Genomic DNA, 21,002 nt, shown 5'->3' on the forward strand with positions numbered 1-21,002 from the left:
GTGGCTGGGGAAACCCAGCCAGATGGGCGGGGTATAAATAATAAATTATTATTATTATTATTATTATTATTATTATTATTATTATTATTATTAAAACAGAGTTCAGCAGTTTCTGGGCTGTATCCAACACTGGTCAGCACGAGGGTCTCTTCCTTCCCTTCCCTCCCACCTGTGCCCTGTCCCCATTTGTTTTGGAGGGTCTCCCATCCCACTGGGAACACATTCTGAGGACATGGGGTGGGGGATTGCAGGTGACAAGAGAGGAAGAGTAATTTCCACTGCACGTTATGCAAATGAAACTGCAGTGTTGGATGCTACTATCTTAATGGTCCCAATCTTATCATACAGAAATAGTGTGTTTGATATCTCTTTCTCTCGGATATTGGAATGCTGGTTGGCAAAGGAGCGACTGAGAGCGGGCTGGAACACAGCCAAAGCTCTCAGGAAGCTCAAACAGGCGTGAACAGACACCAAGACAGATTTTCAGAACGGGAAGAGGCTGGGGCTGACCCAATAAGTCCAAAGTGTCGGCAAATGGGAGGGCTGCTAGACAGGAAGTAAAACAAGAGATGTAAGGGGTGACGGTTTAATATATTCTGCAGCAACCGGAAGGGGTCTTCAGAAGGGTTATCTTGAATGATAATGTTGGCGGCTTCGTTAGAGCCTCCCGGAGCTATTTGCAATCAATCCTCCTTTTTAATTACCTACGCTTACTGTGTTATCAAGCTGGGAACCTGGACTCCTGACAGCATTCACAATATGCAATCTGCTGATTACATAGATCTTGCAATTGACAAACACTTTGATGTAGTATAACAAAACAACCACAACATAAATATTAGGTGATGCCATTTCACTGCATATTTCTTCTCCTTGTGGCTGGTAGGCAATGATAAAGTCAATGGTGCTGTCAGGGAAGGAATTTACTACCTTTTGAAGTAGGTGTGGTAATACACATTGCCATCTGGAAAGAGTAGCATTAAGTCAGGAGTCTAAAATTACCTAACTGTACTGGATGAGAGGAGGGGCCTCATGATGATGTCACATTACATGATACAGCACAATGAACATAATCAGAAAGAAGAAAGAAATGTGGAGTGGTGGCAGTTCTCTGGTAATTTCTAAGTTCACCTTCAGCAGAAGGATATGATGGGGGGATACACAGGGGCATTGCGCTGTCCACAGGTGCCCAGTGTGTGTGTGTGTGTGTGTGTGTGTGTGTGTGCGCGCCACCTAAGCGGGGATGGAGTGCATTCACCCAGCCCTCGTCCCTCCCGCCGCTGGGTGAGGACAGGGCGCAAAGGGTGAAGAGCGCCCTCTGTGCCCTGTCCCCGCCTGCTGCGTGAGCGCCTGCCTATCAGCGGTGGGGGCTGGGCGAGCAGAGAGGGGGCTTGTCTCGTGCCCCCCAATATTCTGCGCCTAGGGTCACAGCCCCCTGCCCTCTGCTACACCACTAAAAAATACCTCATACAACACAACATCGGGCTATAAAGACAGATCGCCTCCTCACACAAAATCTATTTAATTTCCAGAAAGCTCCATTATGATGAGCAAAAAAAAAAAAATTTGCCATACAAAGAACAGATAAAAACCTGCATACGTTATATCAAGGGTGCTAGGATATTTCCCTCCGCTTTACATTTGCTTGTGTTGTCTCCATTTGAAGTTTGAAATGGCACCCGTATTTTAAAAAAGTAATCACTTATAGGTAAATAATTCATGTGTTGCCCATGTCTTTCATACATAAAGATGGCACATAAAAATTTACCCTGGCATGTCTCCCCCACCCCACTTTGTAATAGTCTAAATTTCAGCAACATGAATCCCTAGGTAGTAAAACTTCTACAACATTACGGGCAAACTCTTCAGGAATAAATAATATAATTCCTTGTTTCCCTCTTATAGAAAAAAAGTGTTTGAATGCAATTTCTATATTTCACAGTTCACCGACATCTCGGCAAGCTTTCTTCCACTGCTTCAATGGTGCTACTTTTAATTTTATCCTCCTTAGTCCTAGTAATTAAAGTGATCAGCAGTGGCATCCCAACGGCTTTGACACAGCCACATCCCCCCTAACAGACTTCTGCTTTTAAGGGGAATGAGAAGAAAAAGAACTAAAGTTTCATTTCACAGGAACAAGAAAATCAGGCCCCTCGAATTCTTAACTTTATCCAATTGTTCTTTCAGCAGCCTTTGGATCTTAAGAAGCAAATAAAAATGGCTGCCATTAGGGGGTCCTTTTTGTACTTGCCGCAGATGTCAGTGAGTGACATTACTTTGGTCAAAAATGATGCTATGGGTTGGTGAAGGTGAATTATAATGTGAGAATGCAGTTAGTGAGATGATTAATCTATTCATAAACCCTTCAAGAAAATAAAACACTTAAGCCCACAACACTTTTAAAGAAAAAAACGAAGACCAGGTGGTTAATGGATTAGAGAAAAAACAAATCCACAATTCCAGCAAAAGTATTTTTTTCTGTTTTTTAACAATATTTTGCTGAGTTTGAACTAATTATCAGTATGTTTCACTGCATTATATAAAGTTACACAAAAAGCCCTGCCAACATTCATTACATTTGTTAACACAACCCCCCAAAAAACTTCAGGGTACAGAAATATAAATAATATTCATTAAATCAAAATTACTGTGTTAAACATAAAATGAAAATATTACACTGCATTACATTGAAAGCATTTAACAGAGCTCTCTCTCAAAATTGTCCATGACATGCCCCAATTACATAATCCAGCTAAGAAAAAGAACTTGACTGCTACCCTTTTCATCGTTAGACAGCAAGAACGGCTTTGTTATTAGCCATTTAGAAGGCAAAAGAATTCTCCTTCTTGTCCAGAGGCAAGGATTACCAAAAAGGTACCTATTCACATGCTACAGAACAAAGAGGGGAAAAAATTAAGAAAAAAATTACAAGATCTTTAAAGGTTTGGGCAGGCTGGATTTTTAGTGTAAGCTTGGTCAGCTCTTGTTTGCATAAATAGGATTTGGGATGAAACATTACAACTGTTTAGAAGATCTTTTCAAACCATTTCAAACTTTTCTTATGCTGTTTTATAATATAACCAGACATGCTTGTAAATGGCCACACCTGCTCATTTCTCTTGGGATGGCCTGATCTCTCCTGCTTCTAACAAAGAAAAGGGGGAGGGAGGGCGTAAGGGAAAGCAGCCTCTCTTGTTTAAAAACAGAGTGGAAAGTCAAAAAATTTCTCAAGTTTGTCCCATCTGGTCAGATTAAATCTTTGATCACTCTTGGGATTACATGTTTGTTTTGTCCTCTCTACTGACTGAGTTTTAGAATAACCCACAAAATACATACATGAAGCGAACAAATTCTCAGTTGCTAAATTCTGGGCATACTTGATGAAAATAAAAGAGTTGAATGTTTGGATTTTAATATATAGAGACAAGTCTAAACAAGAGCAGAACAAAGAAGAAATATGAAAACATTTCATGAGTTTCTGCCTTCAAAACTGATAACCAGATCAGCAAAAACATAGTTCCCCATTACCTATGTAATCTGAAAATATGTTCACATCATGGTTTATTGAGTGTGGCACTATTTCATGACAACTCCAATTCACTGGGAAACGTTCTGTGTCACTTTTGCTTAACAGCCTTTATATAATGAAAAGCCACTGAATTGCAGGTCGAAATAAACACTGAAAAGCTTCTTGGTATTTGTGCAAGACACACTGCAACTATTTGAGTAGGAAAATACCCTCCCCAACAGTGTGCTTTGAGGAAAGAAAAACTGCAACAGGACACATGTACACACACCCCAACTAAGAAAAATGGGACCTGGGGAAATCTTACTTTCTATCTGGCACAATACCGCTGGCAGAGAGAATAATGAAGTTCTGGGAAAGATGACCCATGTGATAATTTAATTCCTCTTTTCATTCTGAAAGTGATAAGTTCTTGGTTTACTTAAAAAACTATAAGGAAAAAAGAACGGCTGACTAAGTAAGTATCACCTTGTGCTACATCCAAGGACTCTTGCTGGTTGTCTGGCTGCTCTTTTGTGGGCAAAAAGGAGCTGAACGCTCTCTGGCTCCTCAGATCTGGCCCAACAAATGCGCTGCCAGTCATGCACATGGATCCAGCTTAAAACCCAGTGTGAGCCTAAAAGAAGCTAGTCAAACTGGCACCTACTCATGCAGAAGGAGATAGATTTGTCATGACAGGCTGATTATTCAATGTAAAGAAACAGTTTAGCTTTTCTAATCTGGTACAAATACATCTTTCTCAGGGAAAAAAAAGTAAAGGTCTAGCAGTTCAAGTATTTAAAGTAAAGAAACCCACAAAAATTGTAATGTCAAAGTGAACCAGAGGTATTTGTGCTAAAGCATTCTGCAAAACAACTCCAGAGTTCTATTCAGATAAATAGGATTCAACCCACTTAACCCTTTCCTTCTACCGCATCGAGCTGTTGCTATTCCACACCTTATATTAACACTGGAAATGCTGTTTTTAATAACAGAACTGAAAACAATAATTTCGAAAAGCAATTTGCAGCTTTCATAGCTTCTATTTGTTTATGTTGTTGAATACCGATACCACTAAGCCTGACAAAAGTAGGTTAAAAATGAAAACAAAGCATATAAAATAATAAAATAATAATGGATTACATGGGCTCTCTCTATATTCCATACAAACATACATGCACATATGTGTAACATACAATATGACAGTTACTAAATGTTTACAGCTAGCCATGGGCTTGACATTGCACTGGACATAGAATCAATAGGTACAATCTAACACAGGTATGATACAGGAAAAGCCCAACGAAAGTTCTTTGCTGAAATGCGTTCCAGTTTTGTTTTGTCCAGGTGTGGACAAGATGCAGTTCTACTTAAAGGCTTGTTTTTGCGTGTAAAACTGAATTCATTGATAGACGGATGGCGAAAGAAAAGGGACACAATGAAACAAGCATTATACCATTATGCCAGAGATTTATAAGCAACCGAGGAGTATCCCTTTTTATGCTGAGTATGGGAAGCTTCTTTGCAATTTAGGGAATTTAGTCCCCTTTTAGATTCCTAGAGAAAATAGCTTTCTTTCCCCAGGAATATTCCTGCTTATCTATTCACACCCTCTCTCCTTCATTCCTAAATCCAAATAACACAAAGACAACTTCAGAATAGGTTTGAAAGTTGTTTTTCCTCTCTCAGTTTTATTGAGGGGAGAAGAAAGCACATCTACTTACATGTGATCAAAATGTAAAGAACAAGTACAAGCTATATGGTTTCACAGTTGCTATTTTATGTTGTTGTTGGGTTTTTTAAAAAATACCCTGCAAACTGCTGGCAGTGTGTTTTTAATGGAAAATACCAATCGCCTAGGATCTATACCTAGCCTTTTGCCAATAATGAGAAAACTTCACCTTCTGTCCCTAGCAATTCTTAGGAAATCTTTTGCTGTTATTCCTACAAATCCAATTACAGATTGTTGAGTAGCTAGTGGAGTAAGCTTATTGAGAAGTGTCACATCACTAAGTCGTGCGTATGTGTTTCAGTTTGTAATGTGGTCTGAGCCGCTGTAGAGGTGTCAACTTAAAATGCAAGTAAGTAGCAGAACAGGGCTAATCCCAGCCACTACTCCCCTGCAGCCAAATTGTAGCGCAATGAATGACAGTGGAAATGCAAAGATGCCACTGTGCTTATCACACACAGCCAGATGGCGGGCCTGGATCAATGCACACATGCCACGATCAATGCATTTGATAAAGAATTAAGAAGAAAACTGTACATGTTATCAAAGAACTTGTACATGGCATAATTATGATTCTGCATGTGCTTACTGATGATATTGGAGACTCAGAGGCAGGTGATAATGAAACTGATAGGAAGAAATAGCTTAAAGGCTACAGCATATGGCCTCAGCACTAAGAAATCTTGTCAAATAGTTCAGAAAGCTTTTTAAACTGTTATTACAGGCTGCTCATAGTGCAGGCTGGTGGCAACATTTTACGTTTCTTTTTTATATATATATTAGAAATGCCAAAAAGTTACAATGAACAATTTACTTTTCAGAATAGTTTGGGAAATAATTAAGACATTATTCTATCCCCACACATTCTTGGAAACCTACAGGTAAAATCAGTATTTATAGCACCTGGTTTCATAAAAAATTGCACATAGTGATTATTTTGAAAAACAAAGAGTTTGGCATTCAGGCCCAATGAAAATATATTCAAATAATCTGAAATCCCATCATAGTTCTGGCATCTTCTCTCTTATGCAACAAAGAAGAGGGGAAAGCCCCCGATCCCTAAAATGAAACCAAAACAGCACTCCTGCAATTTACATCCAGCCCTTTACATTATAACTACATTAGGGAAGACAGTAGATAATTTAAGATGAAGGAGGACAACAGAAAGTGAATAATATATATATCCTAATATACAAAATCTCAAGCTCAAGTTGATAAATGGGCTGTCTAATCAATGCCTCAAATGTAACTTAAGTGCTCTCATTAGTGTGAAAACCTTCAGGCTAAATAAGCCTAAATCCCTTAATATTGCTTCTGAAATAGAAAAATCTGCCATACCATTCTGCACCCCATCATCTAAACAATATCAATTAAAAAAGAAAGAGGGCACATAGGGGATTCCCCCCTTGGCACTTGAAAAACTGCATTCTGAGGCCAATTTGAAGTGTCTCCAGTTCATTAGCCATCAAAATAATAAAAGGAAAAACTATTCTTGAGGTCTACTTTTCTCATTCCTGAAAATAGGATCCTAACAAAGCACTAAAATTCACTAAAAGCTACTGTCCTTTTTTTCTTTAACATTTTCCCCTCAGAGGAGAAATGATCCTATCCATGATGTTGACCAGATATTTATATTGAATTTCGGTACTACTACTATTAAAGTAAGTAAATACATACATTCATAATACATACATACAGGGGGAGGGGCAGAGGAGGCCTTCAACATACTATTGCTGATTTTATTTGGAGTTGGATTGCTGGGGTGGCAAGCATAAAACTAGAATTTCAATTTGTACTGACAAACCTTTGGGTATTAAATTCTAAAGGCACGTAGAGTGCATAAAGAACTGATGGCTTGATTAGCTCTTGTGGTGCAATTGAAGGAGCTGTCTCTCTCACAGATTCTCCATTTTGAGAAACACTTTGATCTCTGTTCAAGTCAATTCATGAACATCAACTGACAAGACTGCATGAAACACCCCAATGGTTAGGTCCAAATTTATAGTGAACTATTCAGTTTCATTAAGGCTTCCAGAAGGAGTGACTAGTGACACTCCTTTAATTTCAAAGCCAGCAGGCAAGTGACTATTTTAACTTTAGTGTGCACAATATGCTGCTGAAGACAACTACACCTTTAGTTGGTCAGTGAAGTATGAACACCTTTTACCTATTACTTTATAACATGCGAGACCACTCTGTGTGCAGCTGCAGGGTAAGAGTACATTTGCAGAGGCACACTAGGTGTTATGATTTTTACACTGGAATGCTTTTATTTATTTTACACACACACAAAAATAATCTCTCTTTGTGCCTAGTACATTCCCTCAAAGTAAAAATAGAAAAGAAAAAGAAGCATTAAAAACTAGATAAAGCCAACATTATATTATGGAAGTTATAACTGTGTGAAGAAGAATGCAGTATATTTTCTAAAAAGGGAGTTGTACAAAACCACTGTTTTATCAGAAGATATTTGAGACAGTTTGTAGGAGCTATGTAGGAAGTAACATTAACACCTCCCCCTAAACACACATTTCTTTATCCAGGAAAAACAGTTGCAAAAGTATATTACATAACATTTAGGACTAAACATTATGACTTGAACAATATGATACACAAAGTACCCTTCTTTCTAAATACTATGATTTGATTTTCTAGACAATGCAGTATTGAAAGGCAATACCCACGAAAAACACAAAAATAAGAGTCTAGCAGAAGTACTTTCTGAGTGATTGCCCCATTTAACTATTTACACTAATGTTTCGCTCTCTTTCTGCCCCTCACCCATTTTTAAAAAGTTGCTGTTTTGAAGAGTCCTACTTCAAAGGGTTCATTTTTGCCCTGGTTCCTGTCAGAAACCCTAAAGTGGAAAGTCACTGCACTGCCTTGGCACAAAGAATCCCTGCGGCTAAAATCAAACAAAGCCCAATTAAACTAATCATAACGACCCAGTGAACACAAGGAAGCTCACCTGGTATTTCTGGACTTCTTGTGTGAAATTCCCAACTCTACTAAGTACTTGGTACTATAATTACCCTGACCAAAATACTGTGAAATTACTGCTCTGATCTACTAATGGCTGCAAAAATCAAGCCGTTGTGGTTTGATGCCAAGGGGCTGTAGCAAGGTGGCACAATGCTTTCTGACAGAGACGACAACTTCTAAAAAATTCGGGGTTGAGGGGGGGAGAGGGGAAAATTAACGGTATGTGGTTTACATTGCCAAAGACTGTTCATTAATTACCAATTTAATCTCCGCTGGAGGCATGACATTACAAAAATCTGGCTGAAAGTTCTAATAGATTATGAAGACCACCTAAGTAGAGTGACCAAGAAATGTACAAAACAATTAATACTGTTTCACTGCTATCAAAGAAGCTCAGATTATTTTACATCAAGTGAAGCAAAAGAATTAGTAGCTTCACAGTGCCACCACTAGGAACTGTAAATACAATGGCACACAATTAGTAATGCACATGTGACTTTTCGTTCAAGGCATATATCCTTGGGAAAGCCAGAAACATGATAAGGAGAACAAAAGAAACATTTTAAAATGAAATGAATAAAGATTTTAACTCTACCCTCGTGCATGCTGAGAAATAACAGAATAGGCAATGAAACATACGGCTCTAAGTAATGTTGATATCATCCTGGGATGAATTGAAAACAGCCACACAAAAACATTTATGGTCATTAGCAGCTGCATAAAAAGAGCATCCCTGGTGCTAAGAAAAAGTATTGGCTTTGTACAGAAATGATCTCTCTGAAATAGAGATCACTTCACTGCTGGTCTTTATGGGCAAACAAGAAAATATTTGGGTTCATGAAAAAGGCTAGTGCTTCTTCACATGGCCTAGAAACATGTTGCTAAATTTTGACAGGGCATTTTCAGTATTCTTTGATAGTGAATGACACAGGTCAGACAACATGCAAGTTAAAAGTGCAAAAAAATTATGTCTGTGGCAACCGAAGTGATGGCCCCCCAGGCCGCATCCTTCAAAAGTGTTAAAAATAACTTGTGGTGGAATTAACCACTTTATTTAAACACAAAATCGATCTATTCTGCACCACAAATAATATTTACATCATTATGTAATAAATATTACATCAAGATTATTTTTATTTGTTACTTGTTATGAAAGCAAAAGAGCTCATTGAACATATCTGATTCTAAGTTCTAACAATATACAGCAAAAGGAAATGTATTATTTATGCGTGTGGTGCATGCCAAATTTTGTGCTCTGAAGCAATGCATTTCTGCCTCCCTCCTCAATTACTACAAAAACATAGTAGGTATGCCATCAAAACATTTTAAACCTTAAAAGAAGATAAAGTTCCTCCATAAAAAATATAATATTAGTGTGAATTAAAACTGGATCAGACTACACAGATCGTCAGAAGATGAACAAGTTGGCTTTTTAAAAATGTTTTGTATTTTCTGTCAGTTAAGACAACATATGCAGTTTAAAACAGCTATAAAAAAATTCATATTCATGATATTTAAATATTATTGTGAATACCCTTATCAGCTTAAACCACATTTGACAGCTTTTTAGAGGCATAGATGGAAGACAAATATGGCCAACAGTGAATAAGATACCAACACTCAGGGATTATCAAAATAATGTTCCATCTTTTTAACAATTAGATAGTAACTGTTTCTTTTGTAATCTAATGGCAATCTGATGATCATATCTAAATCTGGTCACAATTATCAGCATGACAGATTAGCCTCCCCCCCAATCAATATTTTCCAATTATCATCAAAGGGCAAGGTTGCCTTCTATAAAGTCCCACCCTTCAATATATTTAAAAGGGGATCTGTTGTACGTTTAATTGACAGCAACCAGCCTTATTCTCTTGGTTCTCTCATTTCTCATAAGCAATTTACTGATAATGTAAATCCAAACAATTTAGAAACTTGGTAGTGCCTCTTTAGGCAGTTAGACAAAGGTGCCGTTACCTTCTGGATAGGGAGAGATAGCCTTTCTTTTGAGGAAAGCTGTAGCGAACTGCAGTGCAACAGTATGTTCTGACCATTTGCTTAAGTAAATAATAATAATAATAATAATAATAATAATAATAATAATAATAAGTAAACCTGTCCACAGTCTTGTGTAGAATCTATATCTTGCTTTCTATTGCACAAAATTTAGATACAATTTTACTTATAACAGCTTCAAATGAAGCTTAACAGCTCTCTGTCAAACGCAACTTTCAACTTGTTCATCCTACGACGTATGCCTTTTGGTAATATACCAGCAGCCCTCCAAATATCTGCATATTTTGTTTGTATCACAGTGATGGTGGTAGTGGGACTAATATTGGATGGGATCAATAACCAATAAAGTTAATATATGACAATTTTTAATGGGCACTGGAAAAGCTCTTTTGTAGTTTTAATTAATGCCAAAATTATATCTGGTTTTTTTCCTTCCAAAATCAGGTGAAGCATTCCCTTTCTAGGAAATTGCTTGTCTGATGATTTATTAAGATTGCCACAAATTATTTTTGCTTCATATGGGTCAGTTTGCATGTTAAAAAGTTTCCACTTCCCTATTAAAATATCTCCTATACATAAATGATATGTAATAGGCAAAACAGAAAGATACCTGGATACAAAGTTCGTATTAAGTATGCATTAGATACAGCTAACACAAGTTGTTGGGGCAGGACAGTAATATAAATAAATGTGTCTAACTGATATCTTTTAAGCATAAATCTTGCTCCAACTTATCACATGCAGTACTTCCATGTCTATAAGTAGCTGTTTTTGGTGAAAATCTGTACCCTTTTTTGCTTACTGTGTAGTCGCAACATTTTAACACTTACCCCCCCTTTTTTTTTACACACACAGAGAGGCTAGTAATATAAACATGTAAAATATCTTATTTTAAATAATGAGCTGAAATTGAGGATATGGGGATTAAGTTCAAATTTTAAAACTACTCTGTCCTTCTAATTCACAGGTTTTCAGACTGTGTTCCAGGAAGGCTTAAGATTTTGCAGAGACTCACTGAGATTCCACAATATGAACACTACTAAAGGCAGCTGAGCTCCCTGAAAGACAGCTTGCTCATCAGTATGGATCTTCCTCTCCAAGATGTGGTTACACAGGCCTTTTAGGTATGTCCTAGGGTACACACTTTGGAAAAAGCACAATGCACGAACGCTTTGTATACATATATAAAAGCGAATTCCTCAGTTCTGCTGTTTCACTGCACGCTGACCAAAAAACGAAGGTTTGGGTGAGGGCTAAAATTTTCAGTGGTTCTAAATACTGTAGGCTGAAATTGAAAGAGTTGGAATAGAAGCAAGATCTCTTCAGGAGTTAACAGGGGCAAACCCAGTTCTTAACTTTATTTTTGTTCCAGTTCTTAACTTTATTTTTCTCATATAACTGACTGGCTGCCATTCCCTCCTATGGAAGGAGCCTCTTCTACATACCCAGTGGCGTAGCGTGGGTTGTCAGCACCCGGGGCAAGGCAAGTAATTTGCGCCCCCTAACCCATGGATTTGCGCCCCCTAACCTGTGGATTTGCGCCCCCTAACCCATGGATTTGCCCTAACCCCAGATGTTGTGCCCGGTGCGGCCGGCCCCCCCTGCACCCCCCACGCTACGCCACTGGGTTGGCCAGTTGGTGTTAAAAAAAGATAGAACTTTTTTTATGTATGCTACAACAGCAGCAAGAATACTCATTGCAAAGTATTGGAAGACGCAAGATTTACCCACACAGGAAGAATGGCAGATGAAGTTGATTGACTGCATGGGATTGGCAGAAATGACTGGCAGAATCCGCAACCAGGGAGAAGAGTCGGCAGAAGAAGATTGGAAGAAATTTAAGGACTATTTACAGAAATACTGCAATATTAAGGAATGTTGAATGATGTTGGATTGAAATTAAGTGGTTTCTAGCTGTAATGGTATAAAAGGTTATGAAAAAAATGGTTTTTTAAAGTAAAAGTTTAAGTTTCAAGAACTTGGATAGAAAATAAGGTTTTTATTTAGCGGTAATGCTATGAGATAAGGATTTGCTGAACAAATAATTTGAACTAGAAAACAAGAAGGGGAGGTATGAGGAGGTCAGGGAAATATGTTATTGAAAAATAAGTTGTGAATTTTATGTGTTTTTAATATATATATATTTCTAATTTTTTTGCATTTTTCTCTTTGTATAAAATTAAAAACTTTAATAAATATCTTATTAAAAAAAGGAATTTATTAAATTTATTATTTGTGGAGCCCCCGCGGGCCGAGGCAGCCGAAGCCCCCTCCCCTTGGGCGCCCGGCGGAGGAAGGAACCACGGCCCGCCGGGCGGCCAGCGGCCTCTCTCCCGGTGCTGGGGGTGCACGGAGGCGGCGGCAGCGGCAGCGGCGGCTTCTCCTCCTCCTACGGAGGCTGCCCCAAGGTGAGCCCGAGCCTTTCTCCCTGCTCCGCGTCTGGCTGCCTTGCTCTGCCGCGGGGGCGACAGGGGGTGTGTGTGTTGTGCGTTGCGTTCTGCCTCCCGGGGCGGGAGGGAGCATCCCGGAGCCGCCTCCTCCTCCTCCTGCGCGGGGCATGTGCCAGAGGAGGCTCCCCGGGAAATGGCCCTGGGCGCTGGGGGGTCTGGGCGGCATCCGCGGCGGCGGCGCTGAGCGAGGCGAGGAGGGGAAGCTGCCGGCGGGCGAGGGATGCGCGGGCTGAGCGAGGGGCGTTCCCCTTCCCTCTGGACTCGCGCCCCCCCCAGAAGTTGCGCCCGGTGCGGCCGGCACCCCTGGCACCCCCCACGCTACGCCACTGTACATACCTGCCTCCCTCCCTCCCTCCCTCCCTCCCTCCCTCACTCACAAGGACGGCTACTTCTCTAGTTTATCTTTATCAGCAGAGGTAACATCAAGGGGCGGCAACTTTCCAAAAGCATAAAACTGGCCCTGGTAAGCACTGTTAGTTATGCTGGGATACATTTTCACTACAGGCATCAGCCAGTTTAATTCCCAGGGAATTATAGGAACTGTAGTTTGATTATTTAATTTCTATACCGCTTAATACTCTAAAAATATCTCTAAGTGATGTACAATAAACTGAAGCAACAACAGACAACTTAAACAAAATATTACAAAAAACACAATTTCATATAAAAAATGTTATGTTAGTACAGTGGTACCTCGATTTAAGAACAGTCCGGTTTAAGAACGATTTGGTTTTCAAACTCCGCAAAACCGGAAATAGTGTCTTGGTTTGAGAACTTTACCTCGGTATAAGAATAGAATCCAAACAGTGGAAGGGCACCAGCAGGGGAAGCGTGCCTCGCTTTAAGAATGATTTTGGTTTAATAACAGACTTCTGGAATGGATTAAGTCCATAAACCGAGGTACCATTGTACAAAGTTACTAATATATATAAATCGCTATACAGTGGTACCTCTAGTTACGAACTTAATTTGTTCCGGAGGTCCGTTCTTAACCTGAAAGTGTTCTTATCTAGAGGCGTGCTTTCGCTAATGGGGCCTCTTGTTGCCGTTGTGCCGCAGGCACACAATTTCCGTTCCCATCCTGGGGCAAAGTTCTCAACTTGAGGTAACTCTTCCAGGTTAGTGGAGTTTGTAACCTGAGGCATTTGTAACTCGAGGTACCACTGTAATTTCATTTTCCTTCCAAGACATCCTGCCTCACAGTCCCCCCTGGGTTTCCCCAGGGTCCAAAGAAGGCAAGTAAGTAGCTCAAATATAATTTCCAGCAGCCTCATGAAACTACGGATTCAGGGTTATTTGGGGAAACATATTGTTCTGAATAATTTCAAAATCCATTTTAGTTTTGTTGCATCTTCCTCCCACATCTCCCTTGATTCAATTATGTATTGCCTGACTTCTTACAGAGACATCTGAAAACTGTGACAACAACAATATCTGTCCTCCAGTTGGGAAGGGGGAACTGCATCACTATTTGTTTAATTGCAAAACACTGAACTAATATGTTGATGCTTGCATATGTGTGGGATATTTAAAGAGATATAAGATAAGCTTAATTGAAAAGGAAATAATAAGTAGACTGCTGCAAATGACCTGGACGAGTGTCACAACAATAAAAAGACATGTTCATTCATTTCTTTCTGGAGAACAAAGTACCAGTCTCAGGCACATGGCATCCCACACCCCTCAGGGAGGTGAACCATGAATGCAGTCTTGCTATGCTCATCAGATGAAAAACCTGCAATCGTTAGTTTACCCCCATGATGAGGAAAGTGAGGTTTGGAAAACTATGAAGCCTTGTACCTTGTTGGAAGATTCTTTTCATAAAGTATTAAGGGAGCAGTGCCAAAATGTTTGGGGGGGGGAGGGGAAGGGGAATTATTAATGATAAGGTAAATTGGAATAGCTATATCAAAAGAAAAAGAAAAAAGTCTACCACTCTTGATTTAACTTAGGCTATATAAATCATTCTTACCATGGTTTCCTCTGAAAAATAATAAACATTTTATATCAACAGGGATAAAAATTATAAAAATAAATGTGGTGTTTAGAGGCTTATTGCAAAGGCGGAGATGTTCAAAATTAAGCAAAACTACTTCTTTAATGATAAATCTGTGACTGGATAGTATCTGAGATGAGCAAAATGATTGTACAAACCACCAGGAAGGTTAGTAACTAGGTGTTACAAGGCCACAATTCTGCTATCAGTGGCAGAGTTGTGTGTAGTACTTAGCATACTGTAGCTAGGTACATTGTCCTATAATGTTAATGAAAAATGTAAGATTGATATGAGGAGTACTTAGTTTTGCTCTTTAAAAATTATTCTATGCCATGAAGAATTCAAATTACAGTTAAATACAATTTCCTGTGGTGGTTTAAGTTTAAACTACAACAAAATAACACAACTTGATGCCAATCTGAAATGTAAATACAACATTCAGTCAGGTCACCTTAATGGAATTCAAAGCTAGATGCATAGAGAAATCATTGACCAATTGCATTGATTTTTTTTCCTGTGGATAAAAGCTATTCACTACGAAGCCTGGACAGGTTAGCATGTAAAACCTTCCCAGCAATTACACATGTGCAAATATGAGAAAAGTAGAAAGTAAAATCAGGTAAGATTGGGGCAAGGCAGTTTACACTTGCAAATACAAATCAAGGGTTTATTGAAAGGCTTGAAAGATTTTGGCCATACTGCAGTCATTAGCAAAATGAGCACTGCAGTGCTAGCACAGTTTCTCATGTGCAAATGGTTAGAATTGCAAAATTACAGCACATAATGTGACACAACAGGCAACCTCAGCTTTGGAAAGGATTGCATAAAAATTTAATTAGCTTTCATCTCCAGAGATTACAGTTCCCTCCAGGTCACCATTGAGGTTATTGGTGGAGCAATAGGCAACTGCAGCTGCCTCCCCATTGGACCTAGGTTTGCTTAGCTATGCTTTCCAATGCTATGAGAATAATTCATTCTGATGATAAAAGGAGGGTCACTGTGAGAAACAGTACTGGGTGAAACACTGTAACACGACAGATAACTTTGCCTTTCATCTGACTAATATCTTAAACCGGCTAGCACTCAAAGAGCACTGCTTTCAACGGACTTTCGATCTTTCATTGGCCTCAGTCAGTAGGAAAATAATCAGCTCTTGGTTGGAGGAGATGAACGCTCAGCACTTGTAGGATAGGCAAAATCACCCATAAATAAAACCCTGCTGCCACTTCCACATATTACTATGCTTTAGTATTATGTCCAGTAACAGTTAATTTAGTTCACTAACCAAATAAAAAAAGACAGAAAAGGAAAACTATATATATAATCTGTTAACAGCCATGATGGCCAATATTCCTTACATCATTTGGTTGCTTAGAGCGGCCTGCGATTGTGGAACTGGAGAGCTGCCTATTTCCTGCCTTCAAAGCTGCATCTCTTCTTGCTTGTTCAAGCAGAACTCTTGCCCGTTCTTTTAATTCTTCTTGTCTTGATAACATTCGTTGCTTTAATATAAAATAAAAATGAATGAGAAATAAGCCCCCAATTATCCTATATGCACAATGCATTTGCATGTCACAGTAAACCAATTTGCATGTCACAGTAAACCATGGTAAATGTCTCCTGTTTCATTCTGCCCTTTGTATGAGCAGGAGCAGCAAATCACAATCCCTTCCTCAGCTTTACTATCTCAGTGGGGATCATGGTTTGTTTTACTCAGAGCAAAATGTGAAGCCAAAGTTCAGTCTTAGTAGTACCTTTGAGTGAAACAAAGCACAAATTCCAGGTTTGAAAGTACTGCTAAATCAGCAAGCATTGTTTGTTGCTTCTGAGAGTCATCACATTGTTCACAGCAAGCTATTTAATTGTGGTTTACCATAATGTGTGAATGGGGCCAAAGCGATGATATACTGTGCTGCCAATGTCTAAACAGGGGTGGCCTTCAAGGGAAAACTGTATAGCAAGCATGCAACAGGATCACTTAAGACCATGGAAGGAAGTGAAGCAGAATCTTTTCAGTCAAAAGCATATGTTGAGCAGAGAACCAATGTAGAGCCAGTCATTTAGAAATAAACTAACTTGAGACTGCTGGTGTGACACACACCTTGTACTCTAAGTGCAATGCTAAGTGTAACCATACTATAGGGCAGTGTTTCCCAACCGGTGTTCCGCGGCACACTAGTGTGCCACGAGATGTTGCCTGGAGGGAGGCGGGCGAGTTCAAAAAAGGTTGGGAAACACTGGTTTCTCTTTCAAAAAGGAAACGCGGGTTAAAGCAGCGCCACCACCTCCCACTCACTTTCCTGCTCTGGCTTCCCTAACAGTTTTCCGAGTTGCGTCACTGGATCCAGCCCCCTTTTCCACATGTGACACGGGGCTGGAGGGAGGGAAAGAGGGCTTTACGTCGCGCACAAAGGCAGCCTCCTAGAAGCGCTCTGGGCCGGCGCCGTTTCACCGAAGGCGCCGGAGGACCCCCACCCTCAGCTCCTTCAGAAAGGAAGCCCCGCCCCTCGGCTCCCTACGCCGCCAGGCAGCTCAGCTGACTGACGAGGATGTTCTGCGGCGGCGGCCGCCGCACAACCACCGCAGTTGCTGGCAGCGTCCGCAGCGCAATAAGTAACAGCGCCTGGTGCTGCCAACTCTTTCTCTCTCTCTCCCGCCCCGCCCCCAAGCTCTCGTGCGCCCCGCGTCAACATCGCCGCGCGCAGCTTCCCAAGCTCGAGGCCAGCCGCTGCACGCACGCGCCGGCTCATCATCGGCTCCGGTTGTTGCCTTTCTCCGCCGAGGTCGGTGGACCCTGAGCCTAGGCTTCCTTCCCGCACCCCGCTTTCCGAAGACCGCACACCAGTTGGGCCAGTACATATTCCCCTCCCGTGACTGGAGCGGAATAGCCCTTTCTCTTCTTCCCCAACCCTTGTCGTTGGAGGAGTCCCTCAGTCCCTCGCTTTGCTGCCTCCTCCCCCCCCCCACCCCCAAAGCTTGGAGGTTCCCCGGCAAGGGGGAGGGAAAAAAATTGAAAGTTACACTTTCGTGCGTCCCTCCCGGTGTGACGCTGCGCGCTGACGTCACGGAGCTGTAATGGTGGTGTGCCTCGAGATTTTTTTCATCAAACAAGTGTGCCTTTGCCCAAAAAAGGTTGGGAAACACTGCTATAGGGGAAGAAATGCATGTTCTTTTAGCCATGGCTTCTGAGGCAAGCAAACAACTAAAGCGGTATATTTCAGCTGGTGATACCTATACCATCTGACATACTGTGAAGTACCACTGGCTGAAGAACACGGCACCAGAGCCACGGCCTAGAGAAGGAAGCGCCTTTGGGCCAGCCTGTCGGTTCACCCCTGGTCTTCCCTTCTGATCATACTGACGCTGTCTGGCTCTCCTCCCCTTCATGCTCATCATAAAAATACCCCAACCCCTTCATTCAAAATGTGCCCAGAAGAAAGTGCTCCTTTGCCCCAATCAAAATAGATTCTGGCCTAGCTGTGCCTGTCCCATTTTTTAATGGATGAGCACAGCAGTAAAACTGTCCAAATTTAGAATGTTCATATTTAAAAGTATTTTTAATGTGTGAGGCTGAGAGTCAAGGATAGATTACAGGTCATTTGGAAGGAAATATGCCCCCTTTCCCCACTATTATTCATTTCTTTTTAAAGAACATATTAAAAGAGCAGGTCTCTAGCTATAAAGTACAGTGGAACAATGTCTGTCCTACAGACACAGAAACAAGACAACAAACAGCATGTACACACAATTGATGCTGCTAAATCTTGAGTTTACAATTACCGTATTTTTCGCTCTATGGGACGCACCGGACCATAGGAGGGGGAGAACAGGAAAAAACAAATCGTCCCCCTCTCTGCGCAGCGCCCCTCCAGTGAAGCGGCAGGAGAAGCGGAGCCCCTTCCATTTCTCCTCCCGCTTCCCTGAAGGGGCGCTGCGCAGAGAGGGAAAACTGTGCAGCGCCTCTCCAGCGAAGCGAAGCCTGGAGAGCAAGAGTGATTGGTGTGCACTGACCCCTATCGCTCTCCAGGCTTCAGGCGGCTGCCCGCAAGCCTTTGGAGCACGGCGGGAACTCCTGCTGCACTCTGAAGGCTTGCAGATAGCTGCCTGAAGCCCCCGGATCACAGCGGGAGTTCCCTGCGCTCCGGGGGCTTCAGGCGGCTTCTGCAAAAGCAACGCAAAGCCTCCGGAGTGCAGGGGGAGCCCTTCCTCTGCGCTTCGGAGGCTTCATGTTGCCAAAAAAGGAAGAAATGTTCATGGCTTTTATGTAGGGGTTTCTACGTATGCTTATCCACAGCAAGAAATGGGCAGGGATTTGATGGCCTGGAACCCTTCTGAATCATCCTTTTAAAACATGGATTTATTTTAAAAAATAATAATAATCATGCAAACATTACTGAAACAGCATTATTACTCATACTGAACATTTGAGCAACTGCACAGTATCTCTCATCATTCCAGTAAATCTGATGGAAAAGTGGCTCCCAATGTGCATCTCCTGGTTGGATTATTGTAATATGTTATATGTGAGATTGCCCTTGAAGATTACCAGGAAGTTTCAATTAGGGTATAATTAGGCTGCCAGAATGTTAACTACATCAAACCAGGTGGGTTCACCTTACACATAAATAAATAAACTGGCTGGTTATTTGCTTCCAGAACCCAATTCTAGCTGTTGGTTTTAAACCCTACGGTGGAACTCTAACTATGGAACGCCCTCCTGAAGGAGGTATGACTGGTGCAGCCAATGCATTATTTTCTGCATCAAGTTAAGTATTTTATTTGCCCGGGCATTTTAAACTGCTATGTTGCTTTAGTCCTGCTCTGTAGATTTTTTATAGCTCTTGCCTCTCAGTCTGTTGTTTGTCAAGAAGGTCACTGATTTAATTGTACTTATCTCCCCTATTAATTAATTCATTCGTGCTTATTAAGCACTACATTGGAATACTTGGATGAAGGACAATTAAGGAATATTTTATTTCTAAATTTATATTTCTATCCTGCCTTTCCTGCAATTAGCTCAAGGTGGCACACATGATTTCCCCTCTCCCCATTTTATCTTCACAACAACCTTGGTAGGTTAGGCTGAGAGGTAGTAAGAGGCCCAAGATCACCCAGTGAGCCGCATGGCTGAGTGCGGACTAGGACCCAGGTATCCCACGTCTTAGTCCAACATCTAACAAATATAAAATACACTTTTGTGACACAGGGAATGGACAACCGTAGCAGTGGGAAAGAGCAGGCCAGATGAGTTCCCGGCCCTTTAACAATAACTGATGACCTGTTCATATTTATTACCAGTACATGAGGAGGAAGTCCAAAGACTTTGCATCTTCAAACATGATTGCCTATGAACCAGAGACAACAAAGAAACTGATTCCTATGTGTCTTGCCACAAATGGCTGTGTGTGAGTTGCTGCCTGTGTACTGAGAGCAGCCTGGCAGGGCTGGACTGAGCTGAGTTTAACTTGGCTTGTTTGGGATTATACCATCCAACCTATGGGACTATGTATGGGATTCTTGGAGTAGAGAAAGCTGCTTCCTCATTTATGAGTGAGAGCAAGTGAATTTAAGAGCAGCCAGCTCAAAAGAGGAATTCTGTGGCACTTTTAGAATTAACAGATTTATTGTGGCTGAAACTTCCAGAGACTAGAGACCACCAAACTTATACCTTAATGCTTGGACACGGATGATAGGAGTTGAAGTCCAACAACATCTGAAGGTCCACAGGTGTTAACTTTGGAAGTCTTTAAAATGTAGTAACTCTTTTGTTAGCATTCAAGGTAAGGCTGAAAACTCAAAACGCTCCCAGCTTTCCTCCACTTGTTTAATACAAAACTCAAGTTTGGGTGCTTTTTTCATTCCCAGGGAAATCTAGGATTTCCTTTTCTTGGGTCAAGAACATGTGTGATGTGGAAATGAAGACTGATGGAATGTGAGTGTCTTACAAAATGCTGAGGAAAAAGAAGATGCATAACTCAGTCATTCTGGGACTACCTGCTGAAGACAACATGTTTACTTAAGAGTTTACTCAGACTGGATCTTCAGTGTTCTTGCTCTTTCTTATGAGTGCGTGGTTTGTCCTTCAGTGCTGCATAACTTCAGTTCAGCCCCACGAAAGTAATGCCATGATCGCCAGTCAAGCTTTCAGTGGGAGGTGATGCTGAGTTTCTATTTTATCCTCACTTGAGAAAAGTATCAAATTGACACAGGTAGTTCATGGGGTAGTTTTCAACCCCAAGCAACTACCAGTGTCATATAAAACTGACATATGTAGGGTATTTTCCTACCCCTAGGCAAGTTCAAATGTGTCTTGAGGTGGTAAAA

The 21,002-nt window shown here is 40.9% G+C and overlaps 1 protein-coding gene across 11 annotated transcripts in view; it reads right to left on the bottom strand.

Moving 5' to 3' along the window:
• The window catches only part of EHBP1 (EH domain binding protein 1), a 273,433-nt gene that overhangs the window by 87,280 nt on the left and 165,151 nt on the right, over positions 1–21,002 (bottom strand). For all 11 annotated transcript variants that reach the window (XM_083495129.1, XM_083495124.1, XM_083495130.1 and 8 more), the window contains one exon: positions 16,037–16,180. In XM_083495129.1, coding sequence (XP_083351255.1) covers positions 16,037–16,180 — 144 coding nt within the window. The remainder of the gene's footprint in view (positions 1–16,036; positions 16,181–21,002) is intronic.

The sequence above is a fragment of the Podarcis liolepis genome (genome assembly GCF_965112155.1).
Source record: "Podarcis liolepis genome assembly, chromosome: 3".
Lineage (NCBI taxonomy): Eukaryota > Metazoa > Chordata > Lepidosauria > Squamata > Lacertidae > Podarcis > Podarcis liolepis.